General features: G+C 40.3%; 1 protein-coding gene across 9 annotated transcripts in view; it reads left to right on the forward strand.

Annotated features, from left to right (window-relative positions):
- The window catches only part of FNIP2 (folliculin interacting protein 2), a 147,598-nt gene that overhangs the window by 107,249 nt on the left and 14,504 nt on the right, over window positions 1-25,845 (forward strand). For all 9 annotated transcript variants that reach the window (XM_072621377.1, XM_072621379.1, XM_072621380.1 and 6 more), the window contains one exon: window positions 24,643-24,843. In XM_072621377.1, the coding sequence (XP_072477478.1) occupies window positions 24,643-24,843 (201 nt within the window). The remainder of the gene's footprint in view (window positions 1-24,642; window positions 24,844-25,845) is intronic.

Raw genomic sequence — 25,845 nt, forward strand, 5'->3', positions numbered from 1 at the left:
GGAAGAGGGGAAAAAGATGCAAGATATTAGTAGGTGGTGCTCCTAGTTTTTGGTAACTCCTAGTTTTGGTAACTGCTCAGTGTTATCAGCAGTGACCTGAGCATACCGAGGAAGGCCTGCTGTACAGGTTCTTAGATCTACTTTTCTAAAAGGAAAGAACTTTTGAGGGGTCAGCAGTCTACTTTAGTCAAGCATATATGTCATTCATTTAGTTCAGGGGGAAACGTCAGCATCCTGAATTTCAGGGAAAATAAATAGATATTGCAAGCAGAAATTACAAACAGAAAGACAGACGGATCCATCTGTCTGACTGTACATACATAGTTACTGGAGAGGGAAGCACCAACATCTGCGTTTTCAAAGCCAGCGGACTCCTTAGCAGCTTCCCAGAGAATCATCTGTTATACAAACCTTCTTCCAAAAACTAAGCCCCAAAGTACAACCTCCCCTAAGAGTATTTATACACTTTTCAGAGCCAGTGGGCAGGACCCTCTTGACCTAGTGCCTCAGTAGAAATTAACAAAAGATATTGAGACCTATTAATGGATCTGATCCCACCCTGACCTCAGTTCTTTGGGGTGTAGGGTATGTTCAGGGAGGACATTTGGTGTGATGACAGCCAGCCCTTTTTGGGCCTCTTTCCACCTTTGTTGTCCACCTGTTCCACCTAACTCTCACCTGTGGCTCCAAGAAGCTGCAGCATGTGCAGCAGCCACACCCCAGTAAACCGTTTGGGCAGATGGACCAAACCAGGTTGAGGGTAACCAAGGGTTCTCAAACCCATTGGTGAGTTAGGGGGGTGTCTACCCCAAGCATGTGAAGACTTCATCTGGTGGAATGGGCAGATGAGAGCAGTTTGTTCCAACGGCCATGAAGGCAGATGAAGCAGGCAATGTGGAGTGCTTAGAGCTTGGTTAGACACTGAAGATGTCAAGGTCATCCACTGCATCCTGAGCCAACGCTAGCCATCTTGACTCTGTCCTGCCACTGGACTGATCTCTGGAGGAGAGAGTGAGGGTGACAACTTTGTGCAACTCTGCCTCACTTACATCCAGTTTACACACTAATCAAAAAGAAAAATAAAAAGACCAGAGACTGGGGAGGGAGAGGGATGCTCTGTGGTTATTCCTCTGCAGAGGTAGTATGATAGAGCTCATTCATAAGGGTCAGCAGGACCTGACCTGAGCTCAAATACTGCCTCTGTAACCACCAACTAGCCATTTAACCTCTCAGGGTTCTAGGCTCTAAGACTAAAGCTTCTGAAAGAGGTGCTAATCTGTTCCAGGGAAGGGAGTTTCCACACTGGAAGTTCCTCATGCTGATGACATGGGAACTATACCCCTACCCCTCAAAATTTTTTTTTCATATTTCAGTGTACCACTATCTATTCATGTTTCTAGTAGTTGAGTCATACTTGACTTTTCCCTCTCAGTCAACCAGGTGCTGTGCTGAGGATACAGAGAAAAGTAAAAGGCAATCCCCTAACCAGGAGAAGCTCACAGTCTAATGCAAGAAACTACAGATTTTGTGTTTGATCCTATTTCTTCTCCCTGCCCCCCATATCCAAGCTGTTGCCAAAGTCTGTTGATTTTACTTTTGCAATATCTCTTGAATGGACTCCCTTCTGTCTTCTGGCACTGTCACCACCCTGGTGCAGGCCCTTGTCACCTCACACCTTGATTATCATAATAGCCTGCTGGAGGAGTCTGCCTGCCTCAAGTCTCTCCCAGTCCTATCTAATCACTAAAGTGATTTTCCTAAGATACACACACTCACATGCACACACACACGCACACACATGCATGCACTCACACTCACACTCACTCAGTAAACTCCAGTGGCTTTATCTTGCCTCCAGAAGCAAATACAAAATGTTGTGTTTGGCATTCAAAGCCCAAAACCCTTTATAACCTAATCTCCTCCTACCTTTCCATTCTTCTTACACCTCACTTTCCAGTAAGTACTCTTCAGTCCACTGGCCTCTGGACTATTCCTTGAACAAACCCTTCATCGCTTGGCTCTGAGCATTTTCTCTGGCTGTCCCCCAAGCCTGGAATGCTCTCCTTCCTCCATTGACTACTGACCTGTCTAGCTTCCTTTAAGTCCCAACTCAAAGCCCACCTTCTACCAGAAACCGTCCCCAACTCCTGTCAATTCCTATGCCTTTCCCCTGTTAATTATTTCCTGTTTATCCTCCATGCAGCCTGGGGCATGTTCGTATGCATGTGTGTATTTGTTTGCATATTGTCTCCCCCATTTGATCATAAGGAATTGTTCTTTGCCCCTTTTTGTATCCTTTGGTGCCTAGCAACATTTCATCAATGTGGATTGGTGGATTGGTCGATCCTTCACTCTCTATATCCACTCAGCCAGGTCTTGTGGAAGGTACTACATCTCTCACCACCCTCGGACTTGAAGTATTGTCCAGGCTTTACTAATTGCTTCCAGGGCCTCTCATCACCAGTTTTCTCTATATTTGGATGGCACTGTAATTTCACTGATGTATGTACTCCCTCTGATGTCTGTACTGGAGGAAAATCTTTTGTGTTTCATGCTAAGAAATCAAATGTATTTCATTTTTTTTGTCAAGTAAGCATAGTGATTCCTTGTATTCCTTGCAATTTTCATTCGCTTGTGTGACTGTAAACATGCGGTTCACTGGAGGATATAGTTTATAAGAGACGACTGATACCTTTCTCAAGGATATCAGAGTATTATCAATTAACCAATATTTATAAATCACCTCCTGTGTGCCAGGCACTGCTCAGTGCTGGGGATATATAAAGAGTATTCTCAGTAAAAAATTTTGTGGAGACAATAAAGTGGGTCTATGAGTAGATTAACTGCTGTTTTGTTAGTCATTTTTCCCTCCTTCCAGTTTCAGCTTTAAATGACCTTATGATTACGATATAGCTTAATGGACTCTGTATGTTTCCTGTAAATTCAGTTTTCCCTATATTGCTTCTTTACTGTTACTACTCATAATCTTCCCTCATTGTAAGATTTCACAAAGAATTTATATACAAATCACTGTTTCCCTTGCCATTTGACAAAAAGATAAAGTTTCCCAGCTGAGGTGGTGATTAAATTCATTTGATTTCCTTAGTGTAGTAATTGATTTTTGCTGCTTAAATTTCCATAGGCAAGAGTGATAAAGGATGTTGACATTTGTTCTTTTGTCCAATTCCCTTTTATTTTGTATTAGTAACTTATTTAAGTAGATCAAGTTGGAGTGCCTCTGAATTAATTTGGATCTTTGCTCTAACAAATTGGCTGTATTTATACATAGATGCTGATTTCAGAACTAGCTACTAGTTACTTGAAGTCATTTCCTGTCAGTTTAAATGTAATCCATTTTAAATTTTTGGTAGTTTTATTTGGTACTTGCTATCTCTCATGCCTCCTGAATTCCTTATGGAGGAAAACATTCAAGATAAATGAGTATGAATCTTCCCAGTCGACAGGCATTTTTTCAGATAATTTTTTATTGATATCTTTTGGTTTTATGAGACCTAATTTTCTACTTTATCTTTCCTCTGCCCCTCTCAGAGAGCTATCCTGTGTATAACAAAGAATTAAAAAAAAAAATTTATGACGAAGAATTTTTTTAAGAGAAGAGGAGAAAAAACAACAAAACTGATCAACATGTTGAAAAAAAATCTCAAAATTCTCCACATTCAGGGACCTTCTATCTTTGTCAAGGAATAAGAGGTGTTTTCTCATATGTCTTCTTTTGGACCATGCTTAAGCATCCTTAACCATGCTCCTGTGTGGCAGGTGGTGAGCCACAAGGGGGATGTCCCTGGTCTCAGTGAGGTCACGTTGTAATTCGGAAGAAAACATGCAAAGAAATGCAGGCACAAAATTTATTCAGTGTAAATGGAGAGAATGTAGAAGGAAAGTTGGGAGGGAGAATAGGGAGAAGGATCAGCTAGAAAAGTTCTCTTAGAAAAGTGGAGTTTGAGTCATGTTGAAGGAGTCCAAGGAAGCCAGGAAGTATAAGTAATAAGATGACATTTCAAGTATCAGGAAAATTACTTTTTGGCCCCGAGATGAATTGGAGTTGAGGGGAGACTTGAGACAGGGAGACTCATTAGCAAGCTATTGCAATAGCCCAGATGTGAGGTGGTGGTAGCCAGGTGGTAGCCGTGTGACTGGAGAGAGGGGGACCTATTGAAGAAATGTTAGGAAGTTCCAAGTGGTAAGACTGGAAGATATTGGATATAAGGAATCTAGGATGACGTTGAGGTTGCAAGTCTGGGTGCCTGAGAAGGTATTTCTTTCTGTGTCATTTTCTCTTTCTGTATAATCTACAGGCATTTGATGTCTCTCATTTCTTATTAAAATGGATTTTCCAGAATTTCTTTTGCCATTCTCCTCCACATCTATTTTTGCATTGAAGTCATTTAAGTATTGTAGTATCTGTGAATTTAATTTAGAAGGTCTTATTAAGTTATTTGTATCATTTTCCGCTTCTTCATCATATATATTAGATATTGGTTCATAAGTTGCAGTTACCTTAATTGTGGTCTTTTTGTAAATGTTTTTCAAGAGCATGGCAATAAGATGACTCTCTGTTCCACAAAATAGCCTTTTTCATGGCTTTTGTATGGCTGATGAAGCCAACTCTTCTAGCTTCTTCAATTCCTTCTCTCCAAGAAGAGCTGTGACCCATTCATCAATTTAGCACAGATTCTTTTTGTGTTTTTGATTTCATTTACAGAAAGAGTGTCAATATTAATGTGTTTCAGTGTCTCTGGTCATATATGTCTTTCTTTAGTCATTAGACTAAGGTCTCACCTGTAGATTACCAACAGCTAAGATAATGTTTAGAGACGGTATAAAAACCACCTAGCTCTTTTCATTCTCTGTCTTCTCTTCAACCACTGCCACAGTCACCACAGAAATAACAGGGAACCTGAGGAACTTGATGTATTTTCCTTTGTTTTATGTGTTGTCATCTCCAAAGAATTCATCAAATGGCCATCCTACTGGTGATGAACTGTTTTGTATTTAGGTAGGTTGATCGTTAACGACCAGTCTGTATGTAGTTGAGCTCATACTCAGAATCTTTCCTGTTTTTTAGAATCTTTCCAATCTTGTATTTTGTTTGCATAGCCCTGTCATCTTGAGGAATTATCATAAGCCTTTGTGGAGGAATTCTCCGTACAACATTAAAATAAGTTTCCCATGACACGAATCTGATTTGTGTCACTACTTTGCTCAAAAACTTTTATTGGCTCCCTGTTGCTTCCAAATATAAGTTCCTTTTTCTGGGGCTTATGGCCCTCTGCAGTTTGAGCCAAACTAGAGCAGTAGCTGTTAACTAAACTGTATCTTACATCTCCTGCTTCCACGCTTTTGCAAAAACTGTTCTCCCCCATCCTTGGAGTACTCTTAACTCTGCCTCCCAGAATCTGTGTCTTTCTTCAGGATGTGAATCAGGTGCCATCTCTGCTGTGAAGCGTTCCCTGAATGCTAGAAGGTGCTAGTGACCTCTCTATTCAAATGAATTCTTTAACTTGTCCATATGTCTTCCCCAGGAGAAGGTAAGCTTTTCCAGGACCGAGACTCTTTCCATTTTTTCTTTATGTTCCCAGTGCCTTGAACATAATGGGCATTTAATAAATATTCATTTAATTGAATTAAGAAAGCTTGTGAGAAGAGCAATGTGAACTGTTGTTTTTATCCTTGTGGCTACCACCCTATAGAGTGAGAGAGAAGGTTTAGAACAGGAAGGAACCAGCAGAAGGATCACATAGGTCAACCCCATTATTTTGCAAATGAGAATACTGAGGCCCACAGAAATTACAATTTTCCAAGGTTACAGCTGTACCAGAGAGCAAAGGTAGGATTTGGACATAGGTCCACTGGGCAGCTGAATGGAGCTGTGGATAAAGTGCTGGGCTTGGAATCAGGAAGACTCATCTTCTTAAGTTCAAATCTGGCTTCAAATACTAACTGTGTGACCCTGAGCAGGTTACTTAACCTTGCCTGCCTCAGTTTCTTCATCTGTAAAATGAGCTGGAGAAGAAAATGGTGAACCAACCCAATATCTGTGCCACAAAAACCCCAAAAGGGTCAAGAAGAGTTGAATACAGCTGAACAACAACAGAGCTCTTCCTGTATTAATCTTGGATTCTGAGGGACTGCAGTGTCCAGCATGATTTTTAAATGATTTTACACATGAAAATTCTCCTTGAGCTACTTACTGAAAGTTAAACTCTTCAGTATTATATAAGCAGCATATCAAATCACTGCTATATAAAGAATTATAAAATAAGCAGTAACCAGCCATTTTTATAATAGGGAATGTATTGAGCCATTCTAATCATAGTTGGTGTCTTTGGCTGTATCAATGAGGTATTAAAGCTGTTGTAAGGTGATTTATTTTGAACTACTTTTAAAACAGTGTTTAAAAATTAATGACAGTTCAGTGCATGGCATTTATCATTCTTTGGTTAAGGTTTAAGTAGTTTTATAGTTGAATTCCATCAAGAATTTTAAGTAGTTGGTGAAATAATTCTCCAAAGCAGAGCTGTAAAATATCCCCCACTGGTTTTGCTCTCAACTGGAAACCCTGTAACCCAGGGGTATCCAAAGTGAATATGTTTTGGTTTTGCTTAACTGTATTTTTCTTATTAAAAGACACGTGTGTGTGTGTGTGTGTGTGTGTGTGTGTGTGAGAGAGAGAGAGAGAGAGAGAGAGAGAGAATGAGAGAGATAGACAGACAGATGGACAGACATATATTTGGAAAATAGATGGTGCAAAGAAAGGCATTAGTAACATTTTTTTTTTTAAAGTTGCTTTTACTTCAAGTATGTTTAATTTCACAAAATGAAATTAGAACTTAGGCTCATAAAACTTGTGCAAATCATGTTGAGCACATAAGAATAATACTAGCTAGCAATTATATAGCACTTTAAGGTCTGCAAAGTGTGTTATATATATTAACTCATGGGGATCCTCACAACAACCCTGTGAGGTAGGTACTATTATTATCTACATTTTGCAAATGAGGAAGCTGAGGTAGAGAGAGGCTAATTGTATATTAGCTACAATGATGATGATGATGAGAGCTAACATTTATATAGTGCTCTAAGATTTGCAAAGCATTTTATAAATAGTAATTGAATTGATCCCCACAACAACCCTTTGAAGTAGGTGTTGTTATTATCCACATTTTACAAATGATCGTGGTTAAATGACTTGCTCCACTGTTAGTGAGCGTCTACGTGGGGAACTGAACTGAGGTTTTACTCATTCTAGGCCCAGCACTCTATCCACGGAAGTACCTAGGGGCTAATAAGTTCCCAAGTCCTTCAGAACTCGATAACTTTATGACAGTTGTGAAACTAACCATTTGCCTATCTGTGCAAGGATAATGGAAATAATGGATTTATATTCAGTGAGAGCTACTTCTTTTATTGCAAGGTTGAAATCCTAAGCTTTTCATTGTAGGAAGAATTTCCCTTTCCTTTTTTTATTCTTTCTCATACATACATTGTCTACTACCTCATTCCCAGCCAGTTGTATTAATTTAATTACCATCTGCAAAGAGAGGGAGGTTGTCTATGATGAAATTTGGAAGTGAACCATGCCTCTGGTTGAATAAATATGGATTTTAAGATGGTGTGAACTTTGATGTATCTACTTGTTTGTATTTCCTTTTTTGATTCAGGAGAAGGGGTAGTGAATTACTTGTTAAAACAGATCTAGAACTGGCAGCCCATCACAGCCTTACCTGAAGAGGGCAAGCGATAGAGAGAAAGAGGGATGGCTTTGTGAACGTTCAGAGGACTTGAGTTCCAATTCCAGCGCTATTGCTTATTTTGACCTAGGGCAAGTCACCTCACATTTCCGGTCCTCAGTTTTCTTATCTGTAAAATGAAGGGGTTTGCCCACATTACCTCTAGGGTTTCTTCCAGCTCTTAAATCTATGATCCTATATTGGGTATAACCCAAATCCATTAGCTCTCTGGACCACCAGCTAGGGTTGCATTTGGCCCCAAAGTCAGACTGACCTGATCACTGAACCCCAACTGAAGACACTAAGCCTTTTGCACTTTCCCAAGTCCCCGAGCTAAACCTGAGCTCTTCTGCTTGTTCTTGTTGTCAGACCCCAGCACTGCCTCCAGATTATTTATAAAGGAAAAAGGTATATATAAGTAAGAAATAATACAACATAATGAAGTAATTAAAAAACACTTGTAAGAAATATCTGCCTAGTCCTCAGCTAAATGACACCTAAGCTTCTAATGTTCTCCAGGCCAAGTGTAAAGCATGAACTTGTTTAAGCTGGCTCTCTCATGGTCTTAGACTCTTAAGAACGGTATCTTTATTGCTGATGTAGAGGCTTCACCCACTTGGGTACACTGGATTGACTTTAAAGTGCCCTTTGGTCCAGGCTTATCCATTCTCAGCAGGTCAAAAAGCCTTATTTTGTATGGCATGTTAGACTTTGGGTATTCCAGAATTCTAGAGTTTTTCATTCTACAGTTCTAGAATTCCAGAATTCTAAAGTTACCTCAAGTGGCCTTAAGGGCTATCTAATCCAACCCACATGTGCACAGTAATCCTGTCTCTAACATTCCCTGTAAGTGGTCAATCAGCATCTGCTTAAAGACCTAGTTTAGTATGACCCCGTTCCAGAACTACTTGGCTATCCCAAACCAAGTCATTGTTCCTTTGGATCACTCTGATTGTTAGACAGTTTTTCTGACACGAAGCCTATATTTGGTTTTTATTTTGTTCTGCAACTTCTATCCATTGCTTTGTGGTTCTCCCCTCTAGGGACAAATAGGAAGTCCTTCTTCCACATGACTGGTTCAAGTATAATCCCTCTTCTACATGACTGCTTCAGATGTTTGAGGATAGCTATCATGTTTCCCCTGAGTCTCCTCTTCACTAGACTAATCCCAGTTCCCTTCCACTTCTCCTCATGGCATGTACTTAAAGCCTTTCAGCAGAGACAAAAGGATGGATATAGATGGAGACTTGAAGTCAGACCTTGAATCAGTCAGTCAGCCAGACAGTGAGCATTTATCCTGTGGACCAGGCACTGTGCTAAGTGCTGGGGATATAAGCAAAGGCAAAAGTCAGTCCCTGCCTTGAGGAGTTCATGATGTCCTGGAAAAGACAACAAGCAACATACAAATTAAATAGGTAGTCATTAACTCTGAAGGGAGGCATTAGGACAGTCTTCCTATCGAGGGGTTTTAGCTGGCACTTGAAGGAAGCCAGGGAAACCAGGAGGTGGGGATGAGGAAAGAGACCATTCTGAGCATGGGTATCAGAGAAAACTCCCAGAGCCGAGATGGAGCCTCTTGTTTGTGACACAGCTAGAAGGTCTTTGTCACTGGATCGGAGAGTAGTAGCAGAGAGAAAGTGTGAGACTGCCCTGCTGCTAACAGAAACTGCTCTGGGCCTTTGTTTCCTCATCTGTAAAAAGAATGGATTGGACTCGACCTCCAAAGTCCCTTACAATTCTCAGTCTGTGACCTCTTTTACCCATCTTCTATTCTGAATGTCCTTTTCTGTGGGCTGGCCCTTCAGTTTGTCATAACCTTCCTAAGATCTGCTCCCAGAATTGAATAGTATTTCATGTGCAATCTGATTGAATGCCATACAGAGGGACTGTCACTTTTCTTATTCCTGGAAGTTATTCTTCACTTAATGTAGCCGAAAAGTGCATTAGCATTTTTGTTTGTTTTATTAAACCACTGACTCATGACCCCCTCAGTTTTGGGGTTTTTTTAGACAAATTGTTGTCTATCATGCTTTTCTCCCAGCTTTACTTATGTAGCTGATTGCTTGGACCCCACATGTGAGACTTTATATTATTCCTACTGAATTTAATTTTATTAGATCCATCCCTGAGCTCTAGCCTCTTAAAGTTTTTTTGGATCTCAGCTGTCATCTGGTCTGTTAACCTATCCATCTCAATTTGTGCCATCTATATATTTGATAAACATGCCTTTATCTGGGTCTTTGTTTAAAATGTTAAACAGCACAGATCTAATCCAATAAGCATTTATTATCTTCTGCTATCCAATCAGTCATTTAACATTTATTAAGTGCCTGGTATGTTCTAGGCACTGTGCTAAGCAGTACATGTACAAAAAGAGGTAAAATACAACCCATACCTTCAAACAACTCACAGTCTAATGAGGGAGACAGCATGCAAACAAATGTATGCAAAGCAAGCTATATACAGGATAAATAGGAAATGATTAACAGAAGAAAAGGCACTGGAATTAAGAGGAGTTGGGGAAGACTTGCTGGAGAGGATGGGATTTTAGTTGGGACTTAAAGGAAGCCAGGGAGGTTGGTAGTCAGAGTGGAGAAAGGAAAGAATTCCAGGCATGGAGTATTGCTTCCCCAGAGCTGAGGGATAGAGGGTCTTATTCATGGAATAGCCTGGAGGCCAGTGTCACTAGATTGAGGAGTACATGTTGGAAAGTAAGGTGAAAGAAGACTAGAAAGGTGGGAGTGAGGGGTAGGGGCAGGGGGGGGGGGGGGCCTAAGTTATGCTGGGCTTTGAGTGCCAAGCAGCATTTTGTATTTGATCTTGGAGGCAATAGGGAGCCACTGGAGTTTATTGAGTAGAGGCGGGGGAAGTGACATGATCAGACTTGTGGTTTAGGAAAATCATATTAGTGGCAGAATGGAGGAATGGACTGAAGTGGCTGAGCCTGGAACAAAACTAAAATGTGGACTTTACTTTCTTTGGAGCTGTGCTACATTCACTGTTCCTGTGCTAGTGACTAAGCTAGTTCGTGTCTCCTCACCCTGTCCAAGGACAGTGTTCTCATTAGTCAGCTACAAGCCAGCCCCTTGTGAAGTTCACAGCTGACAAGCCCTTTCTTTGGCTTCCTGAAAATGTACCCCCCCCTCGTTTCCCTGCTGGTACTTCTGGCCTGATTACTGATACACTCCCCTTTTGGTTTTTGGTGTCTTTCATGTATCTCTGTTTTTCTGCTCTTCCAGTATTTAGTCACATGTTTTTACTTAGCCCAGATACCAGCTGTCACTCACTTCTTAAACTGTTAACTTTTCCTGCCCAGCAAGATTACACAGCTGAATGACATTAGCTTAGTAAAAATAATATTTAGCTTGCTTTGTGCCTGTTGTACCTTTGTGTGCTGTTTCTACCTTCTCTTATATGGTAAAAGACTTCTGTATCTTCTGTATGTGTGACTCTTGGACAATCAATGACCCTGGGGACAGCACTCAGCATCTTCCCTGATATTCTGTGTCTCTCTTTTCTAATAAGAGTAGCTTGGATTTATGTAGTATTCTTAAGTTTTACAATGGGTTTGTTTCCTCACAACTCGATATGATTGACTGCTAAGTGTGATCTCCATTTCATGGAGTAGGAAATGGGTTCAGAGAAGTTAAGTAATGGGCCTGTGGTCACACAGCCTGTAGGTAGAGGACTGGAATTGAACTCAACCTTTTAACTCCAAAGATATTGTCTTCTCCCTACTGTAAGTTGCTGGCATGGGCAGGGAATGTGGGTGTGAAAAATAGAGGGGCAAAAGGAGAAACCTCCATGGGTATGAGAATGGCAAAACTTAGTATTGCCTTTGCCTCTTGAGTCTATGCAAAGGATATGACCCCAGGAAAGATGTGCCTGAGGATACATTCTAGGGACATAAGTGACCACTTTTCCTTCACCCTTCATCTCTAACAAAGCATATCCAGAGGCTCTTTTCCTGCAGATGAGCATTGCATGTGTGCAAAACCTCCCTTCCCAGTGGCTGAGGCATTTGCACAATAATCTGTAAAATGAGTAGCATTTGGAGATGGCAGTCTCTTTTATTGAATCTTAAGAGTGTCAACTGTTTGAACTCCAGAAATATCACAAGGGAGGTGGTGCTGGTAGCATCCCACAGGAGAAGGGGCTCTAAAGGCCTGCCTATGATGTGCTTACAAAGACCCAAAGTAATTAAGCCATTCCTTGTAATCAAGCCAGAAGAACAAACCCAGATCTCCATGGGTTTGCAGGATTTTTCTTTTTCTTTTCTAACTTTGAACTTAACAAACATTAATGTTTCCATGTACAAAGAAGAATAGGAAAAGAGAATTCTAGCAAACTGTGAATCTCTCATATCTGGCTTCTTTTTAAAAATACATATTAAATTTAATGTGATAACACCAACAATATCCTGTTTGTCTCTTTGCCCTTTGAACTTCTTCTCTCTTTTATATGTTTTAACATTTCATTAATGCTTTTATTACAACACTATCACAGCCACCTTCTCTGCTCCACCAAATAAAAGTTTGCTCTTGTAATGAATAATTAAATTAAAACAAAACAGGTGGATTGGCTGTGTCTTTAAGTGGACATCTTGCTCCCTCCCTCTAAATCAGGAGTTCCTAGTCTTTATTGTGTCATGGAGCCCTTGCAGATTGTCAGAGCCTACGGACATAGCTTTGTCAGAATGCTTGTCAGTGCACAAAGCAGAATACACAGGATGACAAAGGAGTCCAGTTAGAGTGTAGGGCAGTCATCAGAATATTAAGAAATGCATGGTCATGGACCCCAGACTAAGAACGTTCCCTTGCTCCTGTGTAATAATAGTCCTCTGTCACTAGATGGACACGTGACCATCATTTGTCTTCAGGAATGTGGGTTGTCCTTTGGCTCCTCATAGTTCTTAAGCCTTCTGCAGATGTTATTTTACTTTATGTTATCATTATAACATATTATAACATTATAACATATATTGTCTGTATTTTTCCCCTAATTCTGCTCACTTCACCTTACATCATTTTATACAAATCTTCCCAGGTTTTTGTTTTTTGAACCTGTTCTTGTTTTCTTTTGGTACAATAATATTCCATTATAAAGGTATATGATAGTTTGTTCATTCTCCAATTGATGAGGACCCCCTTCATTTCCAGTTCCTTACTACCCCCCAAAGAAAGAATCCACTGCCTTTGACCTCTTTGGAGTATATATGCTGAGTATATATCACTAAAGCTCATAATATTAAATGAGGGTAGCTAGGTGGTGCCATAGTGCCCAGAGTGCTGGGCCTGGAGTCAGAAAGACTCATCTTCCTGTGTTCAAATCCGGCCTCAGAAACTTATTAGCTCTGTGACCCTGGGCAAGTCATTTAACCCTGTTGGCCTCAGTTTCCTTATCCGTTAAATGAACTGGAGAAGAAAATGACAAATTTTTCCATTATTTTTGCCAAGAAAACCCCAAATGGGGCCACAAAGAGTTGAAAAACAACTGAAACAACTGAACAGCAACAGATTAAATGATGAATCTTTTAGTAATTGAAGCACAAACATTAGAGGGCTTTAGGGCAATCAAAATCTTTAAAATCAATAGTGTTAGAAAGGAAGGTTTCCAAACTGAACTTGCTTGATATAACAACTCTTTTTTTTTTTTTTTAACTTTTGCATGCTAGACAGTGAGTGATGAAAGTACTTTGGTTCACATATCACTCTTCTCTAAGTTAACACATTAATCATTACCTAGAAGTCACCATTCCTATTCCTGTGTGTCACTTACTTTGAGGGATCTCATTAGTATGGGTACTCCATCCACTGCTGCAAATCACTTCCCATCCATTCTTTTTTTCATACTATGTAATTCTTATCCATGTATTTATGTAAATCCTGTGTAGGGAATGAATAGATGAATGAAAAACATTTATAATGCACTTATGTGCCAGCTATGAACATAGGAGCAAAAATGAAAACAGTTCTTTTCCTCCAGGAACTTAGATATAGATGTAGGGAAGTGGTGGCCTAGGAGGGATAGTTTGGTTTGGGAAGTTACAGGAATGGTGGGTGGAAGTAGTTTGATACAATCTTACCTGAAGCAATGACAGAATTGATTTGATTATAGTTCCTGAACTGGAAGATAGGGCTAGGGAGGGAGAGCTGCAAAAGGTGAACATTTAAAGCATCATGATGGCTGATGAGAACTCCAGGGAGTGAAGTGAAGTTGGACCGAGATGTCATGGGCATTCCTTCATTCATTTATGTTGTCAGTCTCCTTGTTTTTAACTCAGTTAATTGATTCCCAGAGCCACATGAGAAGGTCCCTTTGGCAGTCAACTCAATTTCTGTTACAGTACAACCCTTAATATTTTGTTGGGGTTTTTTTTAACAACGTAAATTTTTCCTGGTCTTAGCAATATATAAAAGAAAGACCCAAAACCCATCCTAATAAAGCTGAGTCTAACTCAGGGATTTCTTAAATTTTATGTGTGTCGTAGACCTCATTGGCAGTCTGGCTAAGATTATGGATCCCTTCCTAGAATATTTAAATGTACAAAATTAAATACATAGGATTACAGAGGAAACAAATTCTATTGGAATACTGTATATACAAAAAAAAAAATCTTTTTAAAAAAGTTTAAGGATTCCAGGTAAAGAATCTTTGTTCTGGGCACCAAGATAGTGGAATTGATGGCAGAGATGATGTTCCATTAAAATAAACAAACGAACAAAAACCCCTACATCTTACAGTATGGTACAATGGAAAGATCCTTGGATCTAGAGTCAGAAGACCTGTGTTCAAATCTCAGCTTTGTCAATTGCTTATCTGTGTACCTTTGGGCAAGTCACTCACCTTCTCTAAGACTTCTCTAAGACTCAACTTTATTGATAAGAAGAGATTGGACTGGATGACTCCGAAAGTCCTTTCTAACTTCAAATCGATGATTCTACCTCTAGCATTTGACCACTTTGGGCAGAGAGTTCACCCAAGCCCTGCCCTACATGGATTGTTCTTCAATCTTCATATCTATAAGAAATAAAAAATGGAACTTATAGGATCCAAGAAGAATGAATTTCCTGCTTCATGTGGGCACATGGATACAATGTAGACATGTACATATTAACTCTATTTTCCTAAACTTCATGAGCATTATTACCCACTAAACATTCATAGATTTCCAGAATCTTTGCCTCTTTCTCTTGAAATAAGCTATTTACCCCATCCCTGATTTTTAAATACAACTCAGTGTACTGTGGGCCCTTTTTGGTCTTGTACACCATTGTAATATGGCAGAAAGAATTCTCAATCTATAGTTTGAGAAAGAGATTTAACCTGGATTTAACCTGGCTGTGCTCCTTAACTCTGTATGTAATTTTGGGTACGTCAGGGCTTAAATTTCCTCATTTACAAAATGAATGAGGTTTGAACTGCAATCAGTGATTTCAGACTCAAAAAAAGACCGGGGCCACTAAATCATAAATAAGGATCCATTATATAAGTTTTATTGTATTTTTATTTCTTTTGTTAAATATTTCCCAGTTACATTTTAGTCTGGTTTGGGGCCACATTCGAGTGTTGTGAGTTCCACATTCAAACCTCTGGACTAGATAGGTGATGTCTTAAGTCACTGCTTTCTAGCTCTTAGCCCAATAAACATCCTATGAACCTTTTTAAAAGTCTCTGTATTTTGTCTCCCAGGATCTTACTGACCTCTAAACCATTTCACAGAGGATGCTATCTACATCATATAGGATTTGAGACCAGCCCTATGTAGAATTGTGGAGCATGTGGATATAGAAAGAGAACAGCTTTCTTAGACCTGAAGTCCACCTTCAGGTGTTCAGTGCCCTGTTACTGTGCCCTCTTCTTTCCAGAGTTGCCTCCAGTACTGTCCTCCCCAAAAGCACCCTCCCCCTTCTGACCTCGTTAAAAATCCTATTCCCTTAGAACCCTAATTTCAATCTGCTAGTTGAACAGAAGTTAAATTATTTAACACTAAGGTGACTAACTGGTCACATCTTATCTCTTTTTAATTGCGTGCTTGTTCAAAGAGGAGTGGCATTTTAATTAAGAATGCTCAGAGGTAAGCATGAACCTAGAGGAAGAAACTCTTTAATGGTAGAATTTCAGGTTATGTTAGAGTAGTTCAAGGTTGGAGAGTATGGTATATTTAGGTTTCTGAAGTCATACTGTAAGCAAAGGGCCCCCATCCTCAACGCATTTGTAAATTGTTATTGTCAGTGAGTTAGTAGCATTATAATGCATATGATATGTGCCAGGCACCAGTCTAAGCTAGGATACAAAGAAGAGCAAAAACATAGTTTCTTCTAACAAAGAGCTGACCTTCTAATGTGGGAGACAACGTGCAAACAACTGTGGACGTACAAAATATAAGCAGTGTAAATGGGAGATAAATCTCAGAGGATTGTTGAGAGCTGAAAAAGATCTTCCAGGTCATCTAGTCTAATGCCTCTCATTTATAGTTGAAGAAACTGAAGTCACAGAGGTAGAGACGGAATCTGAACCCAAGTCTCAGGCTGGACTTGATCCCAGACTCTTTCCACTGTACTTTCTGTCTCCTCTTGAATCAGCTGTCTGTGAAGGAGACTCTTAGGAAATAGTGTGTTTAAAAATCATCATTTTTAATTTAAATAAATTAACTGAAGAGTGTATTTGAGGACCTTGCATGTTTCACAGTTTTGGGGAAATTTGAGGGGAAGGTTGGGGTTTGGGGAGATTCCTGTCAACCTGTTTTTTTAACCAAAGGACTAGTGTTTTGCAGTCCAGTATCTCTGCAGACTTCTCCCTTGTACCTGGCTCTCTGCCATCCAGAGGGGAGGCAAGTTGGCCAAAGAACACAGCCTTTAAGGTCTGAGAAAAGCAGGCTAGAGGCAATGATTCAGCAGCTTGTAGGTAAAGTGGTCGCAGAGGTGTGATCTCCCCTAAGGGGCAGCAGAACAGATAAAAGGAAGTGAGCACTTGGAATGGAGAAGAGGGGATGCTGTGAAGGTGAAGGTGACTGCATTAATCCTCTCCTATTCTTTGTGTGGCTAATTAAGGCCCCTTTTTTGCAATCCTATAAGAGCTAATATTATTAAGTCATGGTGCTGAAGCAGTGGGGATTGCCATTGAAAGGTGTTCTGTCACATAGCATCCATTTATTTAAGTTCACCTTAATGAAGTTATTTGACTCCCCAGAACTATCTTGTAAAGAATGATTAAATGCAGCTCATATGTAGCCAAAGGAACTCATGCTTGACTATCCAGAATAATGCAGAGAAAAGCAAAGAAGCCAGGAGGCACTTCTAATTAGTGCTGCCATAAATCACTCTCTCCCTTGCTGGGGTTCATTTGCCAACTGGGTTTGTCACTGCTCATTCCTGTGCTGGGTGCTCTTTGGTGTCTCTTTGGGAAGCAGTCATGGATGTGGGCAGCCAAGCAGAAGGAAGTGTCTTCTTGGTATCTCTGGTGGCTGTGAGGGATCTGAGCCTCAGGAGACCTGAGTTCAAGACTTTGCTCCCACACTTACTAAGTGGGTTCTGGTATGTCACTTAATTTTGCTGAGCCTTGTTTTCCTCCTCTATAAAGTGGGGACAATGATATTTGTTGTAGTCATTTCTTCAAGGCTTTAAAGTGCTGTGTATGTGAGGAGATGTGTGCCAGTAGGCAAAAAAAATCTCCCACTTAGAGTCAGGAAGCCCCAAATGTCAGTCCCAGCTCAGACACTTAACAGCTGTGTGACTAGAGAACGCATTTCTCAACTCTGGAGCTCCATCCCTTATCCTTCAAATGTAGCTAATAGTGCCTCTCCTATAGAGTTGTGGTGAGGCTCAAGTGACCCAGTATTGTATGGTGAGTATTTGGGGAAATGATCTAGCCCCACCTATACTAGTTGGCCCATCATGATGGCAGGGCTTCATTTGCCATAGATCCCCATCCCCCTGAAACCACACATACTCCCAACTAATCAAGTAGAACAAACTGCTCTCCCTCTCCCTCTCCCTCTCCCTCTCCCTCTCCCTCTTCCTTTCCCTCTTCTTCTCCCTCTCTCCCTCCCTCCCTCCCTCCCTCTCTCCCTCTCTCCCTCTCCCTGTTAGTTGGGTCCTAGCCTGTGGGAGACTCAGCCTTCCATGTTCAAGGCCCTGCTTCTGCCCTCTCAGCCATGCCAGCTCAAACAAATTCCCCAATGGAATTGGCACTTTCCATCTGTCCTCATAGACAGAATCCTGGGAAGATACCTGAGGAAAGAAGTTTTGACAGGAGACTGGCAGTCAGCTTCAGGTGGCAGTGAAGATTACTTGCCTGAGGAACATCCCAGACTAAGAGCACACAGATGCACTTAGGTGTGAGCAAGAAGGACAGCCTATCATGGCAAGGCTCCCTGATAACAGGGAATGGAATTATATTCTCATTAGAAACTCTTTAAGTGCCCCAGCTAAGTGGTACAGTGGATAGAGCATTGGCCCTGGAATCAGGAGGACCTGAGTTCAAATTTGGCCTCAGACACTTACTAGCTGTGTGACCCTGGACAAATTACTTAACCCCAATTTACCTCACATGCCCCAGAAAAACCAGCATTCTTTCAATAAGGAAAAAGAAGCTACATCAAACTACAATGTTTAAAGGCAATTTATGTTCTATAAAAGTGCCAAAGGGTAGTGTACATGAGGTAATTGGACGTAACAAAAATGCAAAGAATGAGTTATTTAGCTTGGAAAGTTCCTGGGATATTATTGTAGGTCAGGCAGACCCATCTGGTGTTATAGCTTCAGAACTGGAACAAAATGAGACATTCACAGATCATTTACAGTTAACAAAAGGAGCTTGACTTAGCCATGACAGGAATAGTCAGCAAGAATCCAGCAATAACTCATTCCACTGGCCTCGGTTTCCTTTCCTCTGGATTGGCCATACTGGTCTGCTGGTCAGGAGTCTGAAGTGAGTAGCTGCTGACTCCTCTGTTCTCCTTATTTAAGTGCTTTTAAAAAATTGACTTTTTCAATTTTTAGGAAAAAATATTAATAAAAGAAGTCTTGTTTCTTAAACATCATAAGCCATGAACTCATTTAATATGGATTGAATGGGGGGAGAAGGGGAAAAAAAGACAAATTTGAACTTCAGCAGTTAGGTGACATAGCATCAAAACCACTAGCCCAGGAGTCAGGATTCCGTGAGTCAGAATCCCGTATCAAACATTTCCTTACTCTATGACTTGGGCTAAGTCCTTCACCTCACCCAGTCTCAGTTTTCTTATCTGTAAAAAGAGAATAAATAATAGTAACCACAATCTCTGTCAACCAAATTAAAATAGACTGAAAGCCATTGTTTCTGACATTCTATATTTGACCTAACTTATTTTGTACCTCACAAATTATTTGCATCTCACATATCAGAACACTTAGAGAATGACAGTGAGGGGTTGTCATTTTTTAAAATTTTGAATAAAGGTAACAATGGGACCATTAGTAATATTTAGTCAAAAAGAGAGGAATTGTATAAACCTGCTCTTCTGGCTCTGGGAAAGGAGAATGTGAGTCTTTTCCACTTTACAGTTATTCTCCTAAGACTGTTAATTCATGTAATTTTCTTCCTTTTCATGGAGGCAGCATGGTATAGGGTTGGGGTCAGGAATTCTTGAGCTCAAATCTTTCTTCTGACACATACTGGTTATTTGATCCTAAGCAAGTCACTCTCTGTAAGACTTATCTGTATGATGGGGATAATAACAGCACTTGACCCTCAGAGTTCTTAGCCTCAAATCAGATATATTATATGAAGTACTTTTCAAAATCATTGGACACTGCCAAGGACTTTGGAAGAGATGACTTTCTTTTCTGGATCTTCTGTAGGTGTGACTGTAGCACCTGCAGGAGCAGTGGCCAGATTGCGTCTCCACAGGGTTTGCTTCCCAGGATGGCAGCTGCAGGCAGTGAACTGGAAGCATCGATATTCCCAAGGCTCTTAGTTTCAGGATCCTGGACAACTGTTTCCATCAAGGTCTGAGGGAAGATGATGTTTAGGTGGTAGTAGTAATATTTTCATGCTCCCTGGCAGACTGACCAGTTGGAACCTTAGTTTCAGACCCTAGGTGAATGTCTAGGCGATATCAAGGCCCACCCTTTTTTTTTCCTTTTAAATAAGATTTTCTTTAGACTAGATGGGGACACATCTGGCAGGGGCCTTTCACAAGCAATTATTATCCAGTCATGCTTGTTTTAAGCCATTCAGTCCAATGCCCTCACTATACCCCCTGAGGAGAGCAATGATCATTCAAAGGCAGCCTGCTCCCAGGTCCTTGTTACTGAATGGTAAATATGTATATGGACCCAGAGTCTGCTTGGCAGGTTTCACCATTAAATCACTTCTACAGACAAGCCACAAAAATAAAAGGTTCCTTCTTTGAAGTTCTTTGCATTGATAAGGAGCCCTGCCCACAGTTTTGGACGATTCTTTGTGAGGAGACATGCCTTAAGGGAGAAATTTCCTTTCAGGAATTTCTAATAGTTAGAGTCATGGGGGTAGGTGAGAATGAGGTGTATGTATTGGGGATGGGAGGTAGGGAAGGCCAAATGTTTGTATTTTTGTGGCAAACCCTAGCATCCTTTCCTGGATCCTGAAATTTTAAAAATTCTGACTTACCTCTGAGATGGATTAGCCAAAATGTTTCCTTTTTTGTGAGTATACCTCTAATCCTTGCCACAGGATTTAGAGCCAAAAGGGATCTTAGAGATAATTTTCTCCAGCCCTCTTCCTTTTGTTGTTGAGTCATTTTCAATTGTCTCTGACTCTTTGTGATCCCATTTGGTTTTTGCCATTTTCTTCTCCAGCTCATTTTACAGATAAGGACTGAAACAAACAGGGTTAAGTGACTTCCCCAGGGTTGCACAGATAGTAAATGTCTGAGGCCAGATTTGAACTTGAGAAGATAACTCTTCCTGACTCCAAGCCCAGATATTTCCTAGCTGCCCTCTTCATTTTACAGATAAGAAAACAAAGACCTGAGAAGATGGAGTGAAGTACTCAAGGCTAAAAAGTGGTAAATAGCAGAGCCCAGTCTGATCCTCTCCCAATCTAGCACTTTCTTCATTCCCGCACACTTTTTGTCCTGTCTCATTCTTGTTCATGTCTTGCCTTACATCTTCTAGAAGAGGAGGCCAATGGAAGCATTCCTCTAGTTCTTTTTAATTTTCAACTCATTTTTTTGGTAGTGAAAATGGTGTTTTAAGTTTACCCAACCCATAATAGTTGAGTTTATTTTCCTCAGTGACACACTTTAGAAACCTGTGAGGTCACAAGAATGAGCCCTAAGTAGGTGCTGATCTTAAAGTTCAGCCTGTCAGAAGGGGAGTGTCAGCCCTTCCTTAAGACATTCTCCTCTGTATAGATTTTGTCTGGTCTCCCATTTGTTTGTTCATTATCTCTATCTCATACCCAGCTGCTTTTCTTTTGTTTTTTTGGCCCTTCGCACCCTTGTCTATCCTTCAGTCAGTCAGACATCTACTTATTAGGCACCTGCTGCAGTTTCAGAACTGTGTGAAGCCCTGTGACAATGTGAGAGAAATAGAGGAGCAAGGTATAATAAAGGCTTAAAGCCTGTAGTATCACTCACTAAGCCCTAGGTTTGCATCCTGCCTCTGCCACTTAGAGGCTTGTGAACTGGGACAAATCAGTCTGCTTTTCTGGGCATCACTTCCTTCATCTTGTAAAATGAAAGGCTGGGATAAGATGGTCTCTAAGGTCCCTCTAAGATCTCTGGATCCTATGATTTCTGATCCTGGGAAATTCTTTTGGACTTTGTGCCTAAAATAGATACTGCCAGTAGATGAATACCTCATCGTAAGTGCATTGTTAGCGAATCTTTAGGCCTTCCTGTCAAGAAATCCCATCTTGTCCTGAAGAGCTGGGCAGCAGCCTGCCTGCCCCCAAACACTGGCTGCCCTTCCTCCTCCCCCTCCTCCCTGGAGAACACTTAGCTATGACAGAGGTTGTGTCATGGATGCTGCTCAGAGAACTCATGGAATCCACATGGCAAATATTGTTACCTGAGGTTGGGTAACTCCTGATGGAGTTTCCTTTAAAGGTGCTTACCTGTAAATGAGTTGAAAATGAGGTTCTTTTCCAGTTTCTGGAGTCTGTTTTCATGGAAATTTCATGGCATGTTTTTAGGACAAGGATCTTGATCCATTCATTTTTGTGTTTAGCCTTATTTGAGAGGCAGAATGACTCTGTGGAAAAGAGTCAGGGATTGGGTTTAAGCATTTGGATCCTGCCTTTGTCCTTTGTCCCTTATTGGCTGTGTGACCTTGGGCATGTCACACTTTTCTGCGTCTTGTGGTTTTTTTTTTATTTGTGAATCAAGACTGGATTTGGTGACCTTGGACCTTAGTAGTTGTGTGGTCTTGAGCATATTAATTTACTTCTTCAGATCTCAGTTTTCTCATCTGTAGAATTAGAGGGTTGAACTAGATAACTTCAGTGGTCACATCCAGTTCTAATCTGTGATGCTGTTACATTTTGGATTGGTTTTCCTTCTCATTCACTCTTGCCTGATCATTCTGTATCAGATTATACCTCCTTAGATTTTAGGCCCTCTGCCATTCCATCCCCATCAAAGATTTCACCTTTCCTAACTTCATTTAGTTTTTCTAATTGAGTCCCTTTTGTTGTATTCTCCTGACTTTAGATACTTTCATCTTCTATAGGATATCCAATGAGTGCTTGACATACAGTAGGTGCTTGATAGATGTTTGTTGATTTGTGAATCCCATATGCCCAGAATGGTCTTGAATACACTAAGCTCCCTCCCCCTAATTCATGACCTACCTTCAATCCCACCTTTTGGAAGAAGGCGTTTATAGATCAGTTAGGACATTTCAGCTCCCAACAGAATCTATTTCTGTAACCCACTAAACAGTTATCCAGAACTGCTTATCACAAAAAGTTAACAAGTAGGTGACTTCATTGTTTTTACATTGACATTAATTTTATATACATCCTATATGTATCTAGATTTTAAGTCTTCCTAAGAAAGGAACCACTTAAAGTGTGTTCTTCACAGTGCCTAGCATACTTTGAATATGTAGCAAAGAAAGGGAAGCGAAGGGAGTGGTGGAAATTAGAACAGAAGCTTTATAAAGTTCAACCACATTCTCTAATAGGTAAGGTCCATGTTGACTGAGAACATAGTGTCACCATCCTCTTGTGAATGCATTATGACATTCATTATCACTTGAGAAGAACTTGTACAGATTTGTAAGGGGAAGTCAGTCATGATGGGGTGGGGAGGCATTTCTGTGGTTGTCATTTTAGAGGGAATGAGAAAAATCTGTGTAGCTCATTTAATGGGTTCATAAAATGATACGTGTTCAGAAAACTAGGCCCCATGTGTTCAAGAACTTGCTTCATTAAATGACTCCTTTCCTTCAGTGTAAAATTGTACAAATATGTGCCAAAAGTGAATGCTGAATCTTTTGGCTTTATTTGACTACTGCCTCCTTCAGTGGAGAAGGTGCTAAACCAGTGTGGGAGAAATTAGTCACCAACAAGTTGTGGCTATTCCATGTGCAGGTATGAACACTCCATCTTCCTGAGCTGTGACAGACTTTTAGCCAATGCTGAGTATTTCTCATTTGTAGAGAATAGAAAGTGTTACTGAACAAATGATGGTCCTACCATAGAAAACTGAACCCATTTTCATTATTAAAAACATATAGAGGTTGTATACTGCCCTTTCTGCACCCTAGCTTTAAAAATTTGTGTTACCTGTGCCCCAGTGGTAAGATAAACACCTTATACAAGATGAGTGTACAAGGGCTCATTGTCCAGAACCGGCCTGAGCAAGTCCAGGCGTGGGGCTCTCTTTTTGCCTCTTCAGCCTCTGTGTGTATCTGAAATAGCAAGAGGATGAAAATCTTGTATTTTACTCACTTAAATATTTATTTCCCCAGGGAAAAATCTTCATATTGTTGAGAAAGCAGCATCTTATGATCATGGACAAATCACTTGAATTCTCTTGAGTTTCCTCATCTGTAAAATGGAACTGATCATACCTGTAGTGCCTATTTCACAAGGCCGTTGTGAGGCTTAAATGAGGCAATGTATTTTAAGGATTTTGCAAACTTTAAACTACCATAAAAATGCTAGTTACTATGATTCTAGGTCTGCTCAGTCTTCTAGTATATTAGGAAGGAAGGAAATAAGCATGTATTAAGCACCTACTACGTGCTAGGCATTTTACAAATATTCACAACTTTGAGAATTAGGTGCTGTTATTCATCCCCATTTTACAGTCTAAGATAGTGGGGCAAACAGAAATTAAGTGCCTTGCCCAGGGTTGTACAGTTTGTAAGGGTCTTGAGGTCTAATTTGAACTCAGGTGTTCCTGACTCCAGGCACAGTGCTGTATTCACTGCACCACCTAGCTGCCTCTATCACATTGCAGAAATGTTCATCCTTTATTTTAATTTGACATCTTAAGTAGTATACCAAACAAATCTATCTCCATTCAGTTATTTTATTTGATTACCCATGTTGGTAGATAACAAGTACACAGATGACTGCAGTAAGTTATCTGTAGTCATTCAATGAGGACTAAAATTATATCTTACTTGTATCTTTTCTTGTGGGGAAAAGTTGTACTTTTAAGTTCATTCAACAAATATTAGCACCTTCTGAGTACAAGGATATGGAACTTATTTGGATATCTAACTTATTTCCTTATTTATTCCTCTGGAATTATTGTCAAATAGTTGTAGTGATATTTTTTTCTGTCACTGAAAATATAGAACTCTCTTAGCTTCCATAGCTCAATTCTGAAACAGACATCCCAATGAAGCTCATGGTAGGGTGTAGATGCCACTCAGAAATGCTGCTGACCCATTCTGCATTCTCTTTCCAGCATCCTGTGCTAGATGAGCCAATAGCAGAAGCCATCTGTATCATCGCAGACACAGATAAATGGAGCGTCCAGGTAGCTACGAGCCAGAGGAAAGTGATGGACAACATGAAACTAGGCCAAGAGGTCTTGGTGTCAAGTCAGGTGTCCAGTTTGCTACAGTCCATTTTACAGCTATATAAGCTGCGCCTTCCTGCTGACTTTGTAAGTACTAGTCTATAAGCCCCTACTGGGATGGGTGAAAATAATCTTGTTTGGCATGGTGTGGACTTTCCAAAGACCCACTGTTTAGAATACAATTTACCACTTTCAGTAAATTAATGTATGAAGTACCACAAAGTCCAGCCTAGAACTGGTTTAAGGAAGAGGTTTTTGGAATAGAAACCTCTTCAATGCAGAAAGTATCATACATAGATATACGGGAACTTTTTTCTTAAGATAGCCATTAAAGGGAGGGAAGATAAACAGAAAACAAGTAAAAGATTGCCATGAATAGTTCAGTCCCTGGTGTGCCACAGGGCTGCTGCCACATTTGGAAAAATCAAGTATGTAATATAGAGGAATAGAGAGCTCATTGCTTATCCATTTTCAGTAGACTCTCAGGGCAGCCATTCAGCTATTTTTACTTAAAAACAAACTCAACATATAGAATGATTTAAAACTTAACTCTGCAGTTAACAAGGAGGCAGTGTGGCGCAACAAGTAAGGATCTGGGTTCTAATTCTGGCTCTACCACTAGCTACTCCTGTGACCTCAAGCAAATCACTGAACTTCTCTGGGTCTCAGCTAGGGCAAATCAGAAATAGGATTCATGTAGGTGATTCTTGGGAAGCATTTGGGAAGAAATAAGAACTTTTAGCAAATGGAGGCAAGGGGAGAGTTCATCCCAGGCATGATGAACAAGCCAGCACAAAAGCAGAGACTGGGGCTGGAGTGTTATATATGAAAAACAGGAGGAAGGTGACATTAGCTGGGCACAGAGTGCAGGAAGGAGTAACATTTAAAACGTTGAAAAGGGAAATTAAAGGCCAGATTGTGAAGGGTTTTTGAAAGCCAAAAATCATTATGATAGCTAACATTTATGTAATGCCGACTATGTGCCAGGATTTGTGTGAGTGCTTTACAAACATTATCTCATTTGATCTTCACAACAATCCTGTAAGTGCTCTTATTATCCCCATTTTACAGATGAGGAAACTACAGCAA

This window comes from Notamacropus eugenii, chromosome 6 (assembly GCF_028372415.1).
Source record: "Notamacropus eugenii isolate mMacEug1 chromosome 6, mMacEug1.pri_v2, whole genome shotgun sequence".
NCBI lineage: Eukaryota > Metazoa > Chordata > Mammalia > Diprotodontia > Macropodidae > Notamacropus > Notamacropus eugenii.